This window comes from Phasianus colchicus, chromosome 2, assembly GCF_987193195.1.
Source record: "Phasianus colchicus chromosome 2, bPhaCol1.hap1.1, whole genome shotgun sequence".
NCBI lineage: Eukaryota > Metazoa > Chordata > Aves > Galliformes > Phasianidae > Phasianus > Phasianus colchicus.
This window is the reverse complement of record NC_143437.1, coordinates 3334189-3350339: the sequence shown is the minus strand read 5'-3', so window position 1 is coordinate 3350339 and position 16151 is coordinate 3334189. Positions and strand designations below refer to the sequence as shown.

The window sequence follows — 16151 nt, the reverse complement described above, 5'->3', positions numbered from 1 at the left end:
ACAGATTTTACACAACACCATCTTGCTGTACTCAGATAATGAGTTTACAGTTCTGTCACTCTAGAACTTGTATTACTTTATGCAAATAGGTTATATTTTAGAGCAAAAGGGGGATAAATTTAAGTCCAGTAAACACAAAATTTGGCTGCACTCCTATAATTAGATCTGTGCAGACATGGTTCTTCCCCTGCATAACACTTCCCTTGCTTAAATGGGCCACTGCACAGGGGTGGAGGTCCTCCCACACAGATCTATTGAGTCTCTCATTACAAATGGATCAGGAAACAGGTGGCTGTAACCAGCCCACCTCACTGTGCTATGGGTATATTGCAAATTTGACCTCAAGGACTTTATATCTATCTTCCTCAATCTCATGTTTTGCAGTTTTAAAGTATACCAGGACATTTTTTTTTTTTTTAAACTTATGGTACAGCTAAAGGAAAGTTTTCATGTTGCATTTTAACATGAGAGTTTTGCACAGCACTACTTTACATTTCTGGCTTGCTAATTTCACACCCAGATGCCATCTCCCAGCAGAAGCCCCTTCTGTGGTTTTCTACAGAGTGCTTAAGCTTGGCCAGAAGAAGTCAGCAGATGGGGAAGTTGCATCAGGAGTGTTCATTTGAATGTAGAAATACTTCAAGTGTTATTAACTCAGCATCAGAGCTTAAGCTTGCTCAAGTATAATTTTCCCCCTCTGGTGACAATGCTCCTACCTTAAGAACTACACTGCAGAAAGTTACACAAGAAACTACACTGCAGAGAGTTACACAAAGCTTAGATCTTTACTTGTTGGTACTTCCACATGTGTTATGCTTCCTTTATAAGTCTCTTCTAGATGAGCTGACTGGTGGCCAGTAGGAACTGTATTGTTGAAGCCCTTTCGGTCAGAACCCCTGTCTTGTCTTGAGCTAATGCTTAGAGACTGAAAGATATTCTGTAATTATTTATGCATGTTTTTAACACTTTACTAGTTTTACAACTAAATGCTGTCAATACATTTAATACAGAACAGTGCAAACAGAGGTTCTGTAAGAACCCCCAGAGGCCTGTCTTGTCATCCAGGCTTTGAAATCTCACCTGTGGTGTTTAAGAAGTTGCTGTTCCAATAGAAGGAAAGTGCTAATAGCCAGAAGTCCTTAAAAAAGAAAAAAAAAAATTAAGGTTATCTCTTCCTTTATAAACAGTCAAGATTAGATCTTCAAACACTTTGTTCTATTTACACATTGTAAACAAAATAAAGACCCCCAAAGGGTCTCAAACAACATGGAGTCTGCAAAAGCAAAACTCCTATTAACTTTATTAAGAAATTAAACTCTTAGAGTGAATATAATTTGGGGGGGGGGAAGTAAAGTAATAAGGGAAAGAAAAAACTACTGAAAAAGGAAACTAACTCAGCTTTTTACTAAAAAAGTAAAGAACAGAATAGCACTTAAGAAGACAGACTGCATATATTTGACATAAATCACATAAAAACTTGAAATACACTGAACAGCTTGTAGCCCTTTCCTGAGCACTTATTACTCTCTGAACACCAGCAGTAGCTATGGAGTGGGAGCTTCTTTTATACAGAGCTTTCAATATCCTTTGGGAAAGCACTCATCAGAATCAGCTGGGGGCCATTTGTGAGTCGGGTTTAGACTTTGCCTCGGGTAAACAGTAATGAAATAATATTCATAAATGATTAAATAATCTAGAGAAAACAATAGATAAAAACTTCAGGTAGCCAATGGTAGAGAGAGGGGTGAACTCTGAAGAAAAGTCAGGGAAGTTAATGGTTTGTGCAAAAAGCTCTACAGAATAGAGAGCAGACAGGTTTAAAATAAAAATGATCCAGGAAAATAAAACATAGCTAGAGGCTGAAGGATAAATTAAGACAGCAGCATGGGAGGTTATGCACCTTACAGAACATCTACGTGAACACCAAAGACAGTAATTTTGGGAGTAGGAAACATCCAGTGGATGTGATGGCATCATATCATAGAGAGCCACATAGAAAGAAAGCAGGAGAAATTGTTTAAGAAGGTTTTAATGGTTTTCCACCTATTCTGAACAGGAAATGGACAAAGAACATAACTAACAAAGCTCCAACTTTCAGAATAATTTTATTAACTAACGTGAAATCTATCAAAGTGTAAAACCCTTTTATCACAAAGACTGCAGCTGATGGTGGTCAGTATCAGGGCTCAGAGGACATAACCAGCTCTAATTGTCCTGGTGAGCTCTGAGCTCCACCTGCGACCCAAGCACACCCCTCTGCTCCTCAGTCGTGAAGCTCCATTTAAGCTCAGAACTGAGCATTTTCTTTGCTTTGAGTTGCAGGGCTGGGTCTCTGGCCTTGTTGTTTAACCATGGCTTTGTATCATAATCTTATTTTTAAATATTGTCTTTTGATTTTTGGTGGTTGCTATTTAAGGTTACAGTGTACTGGTGGATTTTGGTGTTCCTGCCTGCTGTATTTAAGTGCTGTGGGTGTGCACCTGTAAGTACTGGTGTCTCTTTCAGTTCCTTGCTCTGCCTTATTTGTTCTGTTTCTTGGTGTACTGTTCTAATAGCACTATTTTAAATTCTGGTGTTTTCTAACAGTGATTCTCTCCTCCATCCTTTCTTGTGTGTGGTGACTTAAAAACTAGCTAGTGAAAGAAGTGATTGAAACAAGAACTAGGAGGAATTTTCAGAGGCTTGATGCTCAAAGTAGAAAAAAATAACTCAATAATGAAGATAGCCTTTTCTAGAACAGTATTCTTTTTTGTTTTTTCTTCTCCAAATGCAACAAGTTTACTGAGTAAAGCAACTCTTTAGGCTTTTAGAATAAGAAATCCTTTATGAGCAAACTTAAGTTGGAGTAATAATTGTTCTCAGGTGATACTGTGCTGGGAGTGGAATTCAATCTGAATATCAGAAGTGAGAATACAAATGAAAACATGTTCTGAAAGAGACGAGAATAAAAGCTAGCTAATATGAATTTGAATTAATAAGGTTATGTGATGATCAAAAGAAGGAAACTTACAGTGAAGTTAGTAGGGACAAACAAAAGATGAATCTTATAAAAGAAACTGCTGTGAGCCTAATGGTGACCTGTGTATGTTGGTGGCATAGTGATCACGACAGGAATTTGTCTTCCAGGTATTAATTATAATTGTTGCTGCTTTGCTTTAATAATTAAAAGGTCACCTTTATTTACTGAGCACTAAATATTAAATGCAGCATATTTAGCTGGAAACGATGAGATAGATTCTATATTTCTTTGCCAGACTGATCTACAGATGTTGTGGTACTGTGTTTTCTCTTCATCCTCAAGTTCATCCAAATGGTGCAACCATTTAGTTGTGCTCACAATGATGAGCACGTTCTGCAGTGTAACCAAAGGTATATCTTATGCTGTGCTATGAGACAGTGTTCAGCATTTATTGTAAATGGCTGTAGCTTTAGGAAATGCAAATAGTTGGTTCTTAAACCAACATAGCTACTCTGGAGTAAGCAGCTGACAGAGCAGGGGAAAAAGGCAGAACTTCAATGACTTCATACAATCTGAATTCCTAGATGATATATGTTAAAGCTCTTTTGCTAAGTAATGTATTTGAATATTGTTTGATTACTGATGCTGACAACTTAGACCCTAAAATACCTGGGGTTTCGTGGTGCTGTCTTTTGGCGTTCTTTGGGCTGCATGTGATGTCTTCTCTTTTTGTCGTTATGAGATAACGAGAAGCTCGATGTCAGCTAGGGAATGAATGGAAAGGTGTTATGGTAAATTGGGGAAAAAATATTGAACTGGCTTCTTGTGGCAAAGAAGACAGGAGGAGGAGGCAGCAGATGTGAGCATCTCTGAACCAGGAAGTTCTCAAGATGCATTTCCAGCTTGAAGATGTGCTAGAATAGATAAGAGAACACAACAAGAAAACTTATTTGAGAGGCAGGATTGCTTTTTTTCAATCCTGTTGAAAGGATGCGTTCTGCATCTGCAGATCTCGCCCTCAGTGCCACCTCTAACCCGACTTTCAAGGCCTGAGTTGCAATGCTTTGCATTTTCGACAGGACGCCGTTTTAGTTTTGACTTCTTGCTCATTATTGCCGATAGATGGCAGCAAATGACCACAGATTTTCCGTCCCTACTGCAGCCCGCTCCGCCTCGATGGCTTTCTGTAGGATCATCCTCTTTAAAACCAAAATGGTGCCGGTTCCACAGCAGCAGAAGCGCAGTAGGACTGCGCTACGAGGCAGAAGGCCTGATTTAACGTGGTACAGCGTTAAGGCGGATGATGAAACCGTCGGTTCCCGCCTCCAGCAGTGCTGCGGCTTTTTCAGTGTTGATCTGCTCGCGTTCTTTACATCAAAACACGCGAACAACGCAGGCTGTGATGCGTCGCTGTGTTGGGGGAGAGCCAGCAGAACAACGATTTGATTTCTATCGCAGTCGCTCTCGGCGAGAGGTCGCCGAGTTTGCCTCAGCTGGCACACGGCAGACACGTGCCGTTCCACCGCTTGGTGCAGAACGCCGTGAACGCCACACAGGGGCACGGCCCGCGCGGCGCCTCGCCGTCAGGCGACCGCGCGCCGGAATTTTGAGCCTCGCGCGCTGCCGTCCGCGCGCCGCTCGCTGACGGGACGCGGCGGCCCGGCTCGGTTTCGGCCCGCGGAGCGCTTGCTGCACGGCAGAAGCACTCCGTGCGCACGGCCGCCATGTCTGCGCTGACGAAGGCCTCCGGCGCGCTCAAGTCGGTGGATTACGAAGTGTTCGGACGAGTGCAAGGTAAGGGCGGGCTGGGGCGGGGGTGCTGAGGCGGCGCCAAGGGCGCGCGGCTCAGGCGGCCGTTGCCTGACTGTGCGCATGCGCGCGGGGCGGGCGGCGCTGAGGTGTTGGCGCCAGGCTGAGGGGCTCGTAGTCCTTCGTGAGGGGAAAGCGCGGCGGTGTGCCTCGCTGGAAGGCCGGGTGTTTCCGTTATTTCCGTTAGCTGCGGTCAGGCCCGCGTTTTCTGTCAGCGTGCTGGCGGCAGAACGCTGAATGTGAGGTCAAAGGCAGTTCTGGCCAGACTCGCGCGTTCTCATGTGAGAAACCACCGCCAGCTCCGTTATTGAAAAGTCGGGCAGCCTCTCCTCGAGGCTTCATTTCCCTCAGGAAGGACCCCGTGCAGTTCATAGTGAACTTACACGGCTGGGTTTTTTCTCTTCAGAAATATTGCTTGAAGTAATTTCATTCTGTTTTTCTTTCTTTTCTAGGTGTTTGTTTCAGGATGGTAAGGCAATGTCTGATTTACCCGTTGTACCTTACGGTATAGCATTTCCAGTGCTAAAAATAGGGCAGCTCATCTCCTGGCTGTAAACACATCCGCTTGAGGGCTAAGTTAAGTACTGTGTTTAAAGGAGGAGTTTTTTTTTTTTTTTTTTAATAAATGTGTTATTAAAAATGTGTTTAGAAGTTTATTGATGCGTTGTTTGTGTGGTTTCTGAAGGCTGCCTGGTTTGTGTTGTAACAGCCATCAAACAGACGTGCAGACAGGTGTGCAGATCTTTAGCAAGGTTAATTCAGAAGTGCTGAATGCTGGCTTCTGAAACTGTGTGTTCCAGTTGGGATTATTAATTGCAATTACAGTGCCACTGTTTAAGGAAGCTTATGTTCCCTTGTGGCAGAGGCAGTGGTGTCCCAGTCAAAGTTTTCTTCATCTGAGCAGTATGCTTGGGTAACAATTCAAGAAACAAGAGATGTATTTTTCCAAAATTTTGTTGGAGCACTGTGCTGTATTTAATATTAGACCTAAAAGCCTTTTCAGCATAGCTTTTATATTGTGAAATAGCTCAGAATTGCAAATTACAATGCAATACATCTTTAATTATGCTGTACAAAGTGGAAAGTGTCCCTATACATCATGTGGTAGGCAGGTGCAAGCTTGTTCTGACTTGTTTTGAGCTGACCTGGAGTCATGTGAACACATACAGAATGTCAGTCCAGAGCTAACCATCAGTATTGAGAAACACCTTGTCAGCTGCATTCCCATGCTCTTGGACAGCTTGCTAGGGAGAAGTTGCTTGGAATCAATTTTTAAAATACTTTACCTAAGTATCAGCACCATTCTGTTGCCTAAATTACCTCCATATTTTCCTATTTTGTAATGTAGTTATATGACCTGAAGTTTGGCTGTTGGCATTTGGAATAAATGCCTCAAGAGTGCATGTGCTACATATCTTGTCACTGAACATGTAAAAAGCAAAATGGAGGAAGCATCTTAAAGTAAGCTGGATCTTAATGAAAAAATATTAGTATTAGCTGTTGTTTTATAGCCCCACAGGGAATGAAACTAAGGGATTTCTGTAGAACAGCCATTCTGTTCCCTGCTGTTTCAGGGTTCAAGCACATGTTGTGAGGATCACACGTGTTTTATACATACATGAAAGAAAATAAGAACTTTTTTTAAAAAACAAAACAGGATTTATGGAAGTTCCTGAATTTTGTTGCTGTTTTTGTCTAAGGATAGAACTTAAGTGGTGAAAGTCAGGTGGAAAGGATTTAGACTGAAACTACAGAAAAAACCTCTAAATTTGTGTGCGCAACATGTTTAAAGAACTTAGAGGCTGATTGTTGAAGAGACAGATGAGCAGTGATAGGAGCTATAGAAAGGGTTAGACAACTTAGAAGGGATATAGGTAGAAGGGGTGGTCTGGGTTTAGTAGAGTCGTGTTTAAAGCTGTTAAAGAGTCTGTAAACAAAAAGAACAAGTCTCTGTTCTATGAATTAAAAAGCTTGCACTGTCAGAAGATTTATATGCATGTGCAAGCAATAAAGCAAGCAGCAGGATGAGCATTATGAGTAGGATAAGGAATCATATGTAGCATGTTTTTTTTTTTTTAGGAAAGTATTAGGAAGTGTATAAATGAATGTGGGAATTCAGTCATGCGTTTATCATAACATATGAAATGTCATTCTTGCTGCTTCTGCTGCAATTGTAGGGCTGACAGGACTGGCATAATGTCTGAGTGTGAGCATAATCTGGTGTTCTTTGTTTTGTTTTTAACGTTGGTCTTAAGTGGAGTTTTAATTGGTCTGTGTGTGGTGTACATGCTGACACTGACTGTCCTTTTTTCATTACTTTTCATATCAGTACACAGAAGAGGAAGCTAGGAAATTAGGAGTGGTTGGCTGGGTTAAAAATACCAGACAAGGAACAGTGACGGGCCAAGTTCAGGGCCCAGAAGATAAAGTAAATGCAATGTAAGTATCTTTGTTTTGTTTGGTGTTACTAGTGTGATTTACAGAAGTATTCTTAATCCAAAGTAACGAGTAAATGCTTGTATCAGTAACTTAACAGTGCTTTCCAAGTCTTGGCTTTATTTGAGGAGTTCAGGAGACACATTCTTGAAGCTGTAATAAAAGTCTTTTTGCTTTAACAATAGTTTGTGGCATCAGTCAGTTTTGATTTCTTATGTTGTACAGCTTATCATTGCATTTCCCTGAAATTGCTCTTTTGAAACACAGGGAAAACCATATGTTCATAAACAGAACAGGTCTGTTTTAACCTCAAAGCTCCTCTGCAAAGAAACACTGAAGAGCTTCTTGAAATACTTGTTCAGTTTTTACTTAAATGAATTTGAAGAAAACTGACTTTTAAGTATAGGTTTTTCTGTAAAAACAAACAAAACCAGCATAAATACACATTGGAGCAAAGGTTTGCAGTGTCTGCTCTCTGTAAGTGTGTTATGAAATATGTTGGTGCCTTTAAAATAAGAGAGAATATTTTTTATTAAATTGCCAGTTTCCAAAAGCTTAAAGGCATCCTTTTGGGGTGCTACCTGTAAAAACAAAAACCAATTCCATTGCTTCCAACCACGTTTTTCTTCTGCATGTGTAGAGAGATTGTTTGGGTCTTTTTTCTTTTTTTCAAAAGAAAGTCAGTGGTTTGTTCTGTTGACAAAAGGATAAGTGCTGGTAAGTAAAACTGGACTTTGCAGGCTTTATTGCAGATAGATAAATATTAGTGCAAATTCTGTCAGTGCTTTCCAGTACATGACTTGCTTCAAAACTCAAAATAAAGCAAGGCTGTTGGCTTTGTAAAAGGAAAATGGCGTTGCTTCCTTTTGGTGAAGAAACTTGTGTATGATTATCTAATGTGACTGAAATAGCTGTAGTAATTATTTTCTTGGCTCTTGAGCTTAGTATTGGATGGCTTATGTTGGACTGCAGAACAAAGCCAGAGATAGATTAGTTGTTGTTTAAGTTAATTCTTATTTTCTGGGCCCTGGCAGTTAATATATTGTATTTAATCTTTAGGTATTTGAAAATTTAGTGTATAGTTGCCATCTGTAGTAAATTTGTAACACTGAGAAGGAGCATGAAATACCATGATTTGATTTCTGTTCAGAGTACGTTTTGTTTAAGAATATTTCTGAAGTTGACTGACTTACTCTAATAAAGCAGTTTTATGTGGAGCACAGCTAACTGCTGACATGTGGCTTTATTTGCATGAAACTAGGATTGCTGCAGCTTTCTTCCATTGTTATTTGTGCTGATGGCATTTAAAGGAAACCCTGCACTCCTACACCAGAAAGTTTGTATATGTAACATGAGATCTTTTTGCAGAGCTGCAAAATTAGACTAACGAGACCAGGCTTGTTTTCAAAGATGAGACAACATAATGGCTATTCTGAAGGGAAGGGAAGCTTTCATTTTAATTTGTTAAACCACTTCAAATAGCGTCAGCAAGCTTGACTGGGACAGTAAGCTGTGACAGTGATGTTGAAGCTTTTGATGTACATTGTTTGTGATATTCAGAGCAAATAAAATGTTGCTTTCAAATACTGTTTCTTCACTTTAAGTTGGAAATCTGTATTTTGCTTTGACATGGGAGTGAATGTTTCAATACTGAAATTAAAGTGCAGTTTCAAAGTACATATTGAAATGCAGACTAGATTTCCTAGAGTAAAATGCTGGAGGAGAAATTTTGCTTGTTCCCTGTGTGGACTCTGATACGTGGAAAAGGAAAGATGAGGATTTCATTTTTGGTAATAAATTAGTTGTCTTACAACTTCTTCCTTTGCATGTGCATGTGAATGGCTGTTTTGTGAGGCTTTTATTTCTTTTGCACTGCATGTCAGTAGAAAATCAAAATAAGATTGATGTTTTGAGTTCTTGAAGAATGTTTTCCAAAGTTCATAGCATGCTTTCAAGGTGTTGATAATACTTAGTTCTCTAGATGCAAGGGTTATTTAAGATGGAATATTAAATGAAAATAAAATGAGGCTAGCTATTGCTCTGGATAATTGATATAAATCATTAATCCTTAAAATGTTTCTGTTAGCACTGAGATCAATAACCAGGAGGAAATTCTGGCACCAACTTTCTATGCAAGGTCTCCTTTGTATTGTTTTTCAGCTCTTCAGAACTTAAGAGACTGTGTGTGTGTGTGTGTGTGTGTAACTCTTAGAAACTGGGAGACCTTAATGTTAAAAGAACACTTTTCCAGGGAATACAGTACCTCAATCAATGTTGTAAGGTATTTCCAGACAATTTCCTAATTCACATATTGGAACAGTGTGTTGTAAATATCTTTGTAGTCTGGTTTGTTCAGTGTGTCTTTGGGACAGGTATTTTCACACTTGTACATGTTTCTACGTTGAACTTTTAGGCACAAAGTTGCCTGATTTTTTTTTCAGAGGTGCAGCACTTTCACAGCTCAGGTGTTAATAGTGGTAAAATGATTTGACTGTTGTTCCACCGATGCTTAAATTTTAGTATTGCTTTTAGGGGGAGGAAAGAGGAGTGGTTTGGTCTGTCATAAACTTTTTATTTTTTCATGATACTATAAAAAAAAAAACAAGGACATAGATTATAGAGAGATTAGGGATGATCTTAAAAGAAGAAAGAAGGTAGAAATAGCAAGAAGGGAGGGAGAGAAGAAGGATAAGAGCTTGAGAGAAAGATAAAGGAAAAGCGTAAATATATGGGGAAAAACACAACGAGACACTTGGATACCAGGGTATGCCTTTGTTCTGGGGGCAGAAATGCAGCAGACCTCAAACCCAACTGTTTCCCAGTAGTTGTCCTTTGTTCCTGATTTTTTGATCCTTCTTATTCTGTTTTGTACTGCTCCTTGAATTCTGAGGCACAGTTAGGATACATTCAGCACAGGCTCAAAGCAGTGCCTCTGCATGGTTTTTATGCAGGCCATAACATAAAATATGGTCTGGGAGGAATTGAGGGCAGTCCTGGGGATCTAATTAAAGCCTTAGTGCAGTGTGTATGTCAGGCTTAGATGGAAGGTGTGAAGTAGATAGGAAAAAGAACGTGTCAGGGAAGATGTGTTCTGAAGATTATTTGTACAGGTAAGTGGTAGGAAGTGCACAACACCTGCAGGTATTGGGAACCTGCTGCTGGAGATTCAAAGTTCAACTTTGCTGCTTTGGTACTCCTTTATATGTGGTCAGTTTTCTCTATAAAAATGTGTCCAATGTTTTGTAAAATATGTTCATGAAAGAGGTTACACGTGTGGTTTTTATAGACCAAATAATGATTAAGAAAGGGGCTTATAGATAGCACAGGGTAGGTGAGAATCCCCTGGAAGCAGTGACACTGGTACATTGGTTCTGTGCTGGGGAAGCCTACCAAAAACACTTTGCTTAAATGGGTAACTTGACTGCAGGGGCTGACTTGGTCCTCTGGTTGGTGGGTTTATTGTCAATTGAATACAAATGTGGCTGGTCTTTATTAACTGTAAGAAAAAAAATCCTGCCTTTTTTAACGGTAAGGAGCCAAATACAATGTTGTGTGTTAGGACTGAGAAACTAGATGTAGGAAGGCAGCCAGTATCTGTGTATCTGCTGCTGCAGGTGCCTGGTGATGGCAGCGTTCCTTCTGCACGCAGAGTAGGGTTTGTTAATGCAAGGCTTGGTTTCTTTTCATCCTGCCAGAGAAGCTAATCGACCTTTATCTGAACCAGCTGTTGTTTCTTAGGCAGTGTGCTGTAGCCTGGATTTTGTCCTGAATCATAAAAGTAATTGTTTCACTGCAGACAGAATGTATGATTATGATAAATTGTGAAAATGATGTGCAAACCAGAGTTTGCCCTGGAACATGTAACAGCTTAGCAGGGATGTTCTGACTGTGCAAAAGTAAGTGGAAGATGGCATGAATATGGAAGGTTGGGGCATAAGGAGTGTCGTACGTGCAAGAAGTTTCATTCCATATTGGTCTGTTCACTTAGTGTTGAGTGTGGATATAAATATTTTTGTTGAATTCAGTGTGAGCAGGCGAATTTCTTTGCTATATTCTATGGTGAGATCACACTGGAAACTAGTGAAATCTACTCTGAATTGCCCAAGGGTAGGATTCCATATTTTTAATTTAATTGAAATAAAGAACAAGGTACGAGTGTGCAGTTCTTGATTTCTTTGCTGTTTCTGTTTCATGATCTGTTTTCAGTCTGTTTTTAATGAAAATATCTTTTAGTTTCTTAAGGATAAGTGACTTCTAAATTAAAAGAAACATTTAGCAGCTACTTTTGTGTTAACTAAGATATCGTGCTGACAATCTTAAAAGGTATTTTTAATCAGCCTTGAACTTTCTACGTGTAAAATTTCATATCCCTTGCTTTTTAAACTCTAGATGGAGCTGTTTGTTCCCTAGATACGTTCAACCACTTGTGCTTCATTTGAAGTGAATCTATTTTTACTCTTAATGATAGACTCCATCTTTTCTTCACTGTGACCTTTTCCCTGCTGTCTCTCTTAGTCCTTTTTTCAGCTGTAGCTGCACATGGGTAACACTCATTATCCTCAGGTACTAAAAGCCCAGTCTCAGTCCCTTACCTGTCTATAATGCAGAGAATATTCACGTAGCAAAGCTGAGTCAATGCATTTCTAAAACATCGTGACATGAGGCTTTAGCTTAAGGTCTTATGTCCAGATATCACTTAATGGGGTAGACAGTCCTTTGGTTTCCTTTTACAGGAGGACTCAAAGTACGAGGGCTTTCGTTGTAATATTTTCTGATTTTTCTTCCACTTTATTCATCATGAAGGGTAGAGCATTGGCAGTCAGTGTGGTTGTTGCCATAGCAACTTGCATTGACAGACTAGAAGTAATTTTCCTCAGAGAATTTTTTGAACTCTGACATATCAGTTATCCTTAAAAAAATAATAATAAAAAAAAGCTCTTGCGTGTAAATCTCTACAAAAATCAGATTTGAAATTGGGACAGCACTTTAAAATGTAATATTGTAGCACATGACTTTCTTATTTGGACCAAATAATGTGTAACAGCACAAAGGTTTTTTTTTTGCCTTTGTAAGAAGGCATTAAATGATAAATTATTGTCTTGGAAGTTGTCTTAAATTAGTAAACTATTGCAACTTAAATTTAGCTTTTCGTCTCTGTATCAATTGAGAGGAATTTGTGTTAACTATACAAGCAGTGTGACTTGAGAGACTCCATTCTGTGCATAGAAAAATCCAGCTTTATTCCACCTAAAGACTGGGAGGGGGGTGGAAGAAACTCTTCCAGTAAATATTGCAGCTGTCGTTGTATATCTTTTGCATGTGGACATGCAAAACTCCTTCCTGTACCAACTGGCTTTGAATAAAATGTTTTCCCTTGGTTTGCAGAGAATAGCCATGATGGGCTGAAATAAGGCTAAAACACTATTGCTTTTAGTCCTCAGGTGTCCATATTTAACCTGAGTGATTTCCTTTAGTAAAATCTTAGAACTTTATCTAAATATAAATTGGATATTTAAAAAGAGCTAAGATTTTAGTCTGTTCTGAGATTTGTCTCTATTTTAGAAATGCGTATGTGAAATTTCTTCAGCTCAGTCTAAATGTCTGGAAAACTGCTTGTGACCCTTGGCATAATGGTGGAAGTGGCAGAGCACATTTTTACAGAGAAGGGTTTTAAGTTTTTAAAGACGTATTGGAGACATCCGTGATATGCCCAGCAGCATGCTATTGGGAAGAACACAAAGACAGCTGAGTGAAAAGTTCAGAGGGGGAAATATAGATTAGGGAGAGAACATGGAGGCCAGCCTGAACTTGACAGCAGTGGATCCATTAAAATGATGTGACCTTGAAGTGGGAACCAGTAGACTACAGAAGAGGTGAAGAACATCAGACTAGCAGAAAAAGTATAGAACTTAAGCAGATACACTTGTTTCTCCAAGTGGGAGCATGACTTGCTAATCAAAGGTGTGATGTGATAAGAAAAAAAAGCCATTGAGATTGGTCCTAGAGATAGAAGGAAGAACTGATGTGTGGTAGAGAGAACATCACACCCAAGAGCAAGTTGTAGTGGCCGTGAAATTCCAAGAGGAGAAACAAGCTTTGATCAATCCTAACAGAAATGGTTTGGCAAGAAAGGGATCATTAGGCTGTCTGAAGTACATCTAAAACAAGTTGTCAGGTATGCTATGAGAAATTATCCTGCAGTTCTCTGAACACAAATGCAGTTGTTAAAACAGATTCCAAGCATAGAGGTATACCTTTTCAGGGCTCTTTGTATTAAAAGGATGTAATAACTTATGACAGGAATGATCTAACTACCAGCCCTTTTTAATGAGCACTGGCTGAAATGTTGCTGTATCAAGCTTGGATCAAAGAAGGGGGTAGGCCAAGGTGAGTGTCAGCATTCCAGCTATCTGGAGAGGCATGTAGGCACAAAAATGCAGCTAGGAGATTTGAGGCTGATTATGTGAAGGACACACTGGTCATGATGTGCTTGTGTTAGAGAACACAGATTATAAGGATTAATACTTCTTGCCATGCTTATTTTCAATGCTTTTCTATGAAAATGCATCTCTAATGCAGGTCACTTAATGTTTACTTGATGTCTCCTCAGTGATGCAGCTCTGTGCTGTAATCATATGGCTGAAATATTTCCTGATGTTCTTGGGAAGCTGACAGTGATGCATAGTGAAGGAAGGGGTAGAGGGTTAGCTAAAATCATTCTTCAAGATTTTTTTCTTCACTAAAATGCAGAATAGTGAAAAAGCATTAAATGTGTTGTCTCATGAGATGTGTGTAATGTAAAAAGTACAGTTGTTACATTAATTAGTGAAGGTCATTTGCCTGTGGTATTTCAGTGACTTCACCAGTCAGTTGAAAAGAAAAATGGCAGGGTTTTTGCAGTTCACTGTGGGTCCAGTCAAAACAAGCTTTATTTTTTTTTTTTTGCTTTATTTAAAGATGAAATTAACCTATACTATTTAACTTGCTTTAAATTGCCTCAAACCAGACTGACCTTCTGTACTGAATGTTTGAGGCATTAATTTCTTAATTTCTGTGGTTGAATATTCCTCCGTGTTGATAGGTTAAGCTGTAAAGTTTCACTTATGCAAACTTGGAGGTTGCAAATTACTGCAAATTAAATTCACTGGATGTTACTGAAGATGGGGAAGAACAAATGAAGTAAAACTTATTTTTCATGGTTTTAGCAGTTCCAACTAAATAAAGGAAGAATTAATTAGTTTGTTGTAGCAGCTGTACTCAACATAAAGGCCAAGGAATGGATTAGGTCAATCAGAAGACAAGGTTTCTTAGTGGCTTCTAAGAATCAAACCAATAAGCTGTTAATGATAGCTGAAGGAGGAAGGTGCACCCTTCCAGCAGCAAGTCCAGCATCTGTTTGGTGGCTTACCTTTGTTCTGCCCTTACATTTAATACATTATAGCAGGGCCTGCTGCCCTCCTGTTGGTCACAGGCATAGCAACATGTGCTTCCTTGCTGTGGACCAAGTCTGGTTGAAGGAAGAGGCCTTCCTTCATTGTAGGGTCACAGAGCTGGGAACGGAAGTGAACTCCTTGCACGGCTTCTGTCCTTAGACTGGTGCTGTATTGTTCCTGAGTTTGGAATGCCATAAACAGTTACGTTTTTAACTGTGCTTATGTCATGCTTTATATGGAATAATGTTAAAATAATGTTTTCCTGCAATCCTGTTTCTTTTGTTAGGTTATAAAGATCACTGTCTTGTACGACCTTGTAGAATTTTCATCTACTTTGATCTCTGAATTTGAAGTAGGTCAGTGGAATTAGAATTCTTTCAAAGTGTCTGCTTTCATTTCTGATCACTGATGTGTTATGTTATTGATACATTTTGATTAAAACTAATTTAACAAATGAGGTTAAATGCAAGCTTCTAAAACAAACAGTTAATTAGGATGTACTGAATGCTGTCTTTTTAGGTCTGAATCCTCACGTTTACTTCATCTTTTGTGTATCACTTTGATTTGGAGGAGTGCGGGCTAAGCAGTTCAGTCACTCCTGAGGACAGAACAAAAGTTCTTGTTAAATCTTACATGTTTTCATTAATGTTCAGAGTTACTAATTTAGTTTAGGGCAGTGCTTAATTCTCACAGCTGTTCTTCTAAATACACTCTGTAACTTAGTCTCATCATAAACACAAGTCTGTTGATGTGTTCTTTTACTGGGGGAAGGGGACCACGATTCAACAGCTTATGTTATTTGGTTCAGGGAAGAGTGCCTGTACCTAATCTCTCTGAAGCTGTCAGGAATGTCTGTTTGCTTTGCTGAGAAGGATGTAACTTGTTTTATTTGTTAAAATGAAGGTACTGTGTGCTTTGCATGCTTGTAGGTCTCAATAGGGAGATGCTACAGGCCTCTTGTATGCCTTCAGTTCTTAATTCTAGTGGGCACATCAGTCTCTGTTCAGAAGCTAGATACAGAGAAGATGCTGTTGCTTACCTCTTCTGCCTCTTCTGTTTATAGAGAACGTACCAGGTCATTTTCCTGCGTTTAAGCAAGACTGGGTTTCCAGAAGTGGGGCTCAATATCTGTCTTTTAGTTCACAGAATGTGAAGTATGAAAGATTTTTTCCAGGATCACTGTGATTTTGAGTGAGCTACTTAACTTTTTTCCCCTTTATTTCTAGTGGCACACCTCTTTAGAAATCATTCCATGAGAACGTTGCTTTAATGCTTCAAAGTTATTTGGCAGTGTTAATACATGAGATGCTCTTAGCTGGAGTATTCTAGCCTTCATTTGTTTAGATGATGACTGTGGTGTTCATCCAATTCAAACCTGCTGCGTAGTTTAAAGTTAAGTGGGATTGTAAGGCTGAATTGGATTGTTCTATAAACAGAAGTAAATGGAATTGCTGTCTGGATGATCAGTTTAGGTATTTTCTTGCATAACCAGAAATAGCCATGCACTTTTCATC

At 39.3% G+C, this 16151-nt stretch overlaps 1 protein-coding gene and 1 long non-coding RNA gene across 5 annotated transcripts in view; one reads left to right on the top strand and one right to left on the bottom strand.

The window, feature by feature from the left end:
• Positions 1-767: 767 nt before the first annotated feature.
• Positions 768-4252, bottom strand: LOC116231860 (uncharacterized). The gene is made up of 3 exons (XR_004167544.2): positions 3629-4252; positions 1081-1138; positions 768-925 (listed from the first exon to the last, which is right to left on the bottom strand). It is a non-coding gene; the product is annotated as an uncharacterized LOC116231860 (long non-coding RNA).
• Positions 4253-4557: 305 nt separating this feature from the next.
• ACYP2 (acylphosphatase 2) overlaps positions 4558-16151 on the top strand; it is a 47818-nt gene continuing 36224 nt past the window's right edge. For 2 of the 4 annotated variants that reach the window (XM_031597853.2, XM_090134550.1), the window contains exons 1-3: positions 4563-4753; positions 5221-5237; positions 7098-7207. In XM_031597853.2, coding sequence (XP_031453713.1) covers positions 4684-4753; positions 5221-5237; positions 7098-7207 — 197 coding nt within the window. In that variant the 5' untranslated portion in view covers positions 4563-4683. Of the gene's footprint in view, positions 4754-5220; positions 5238-7097; positions 7208-16151 lie in introns of all 4 variants that reach the window. The other 2 variants (XM_090134549.1, XM_031597852.2) reach the window with 2 other exon arrangements.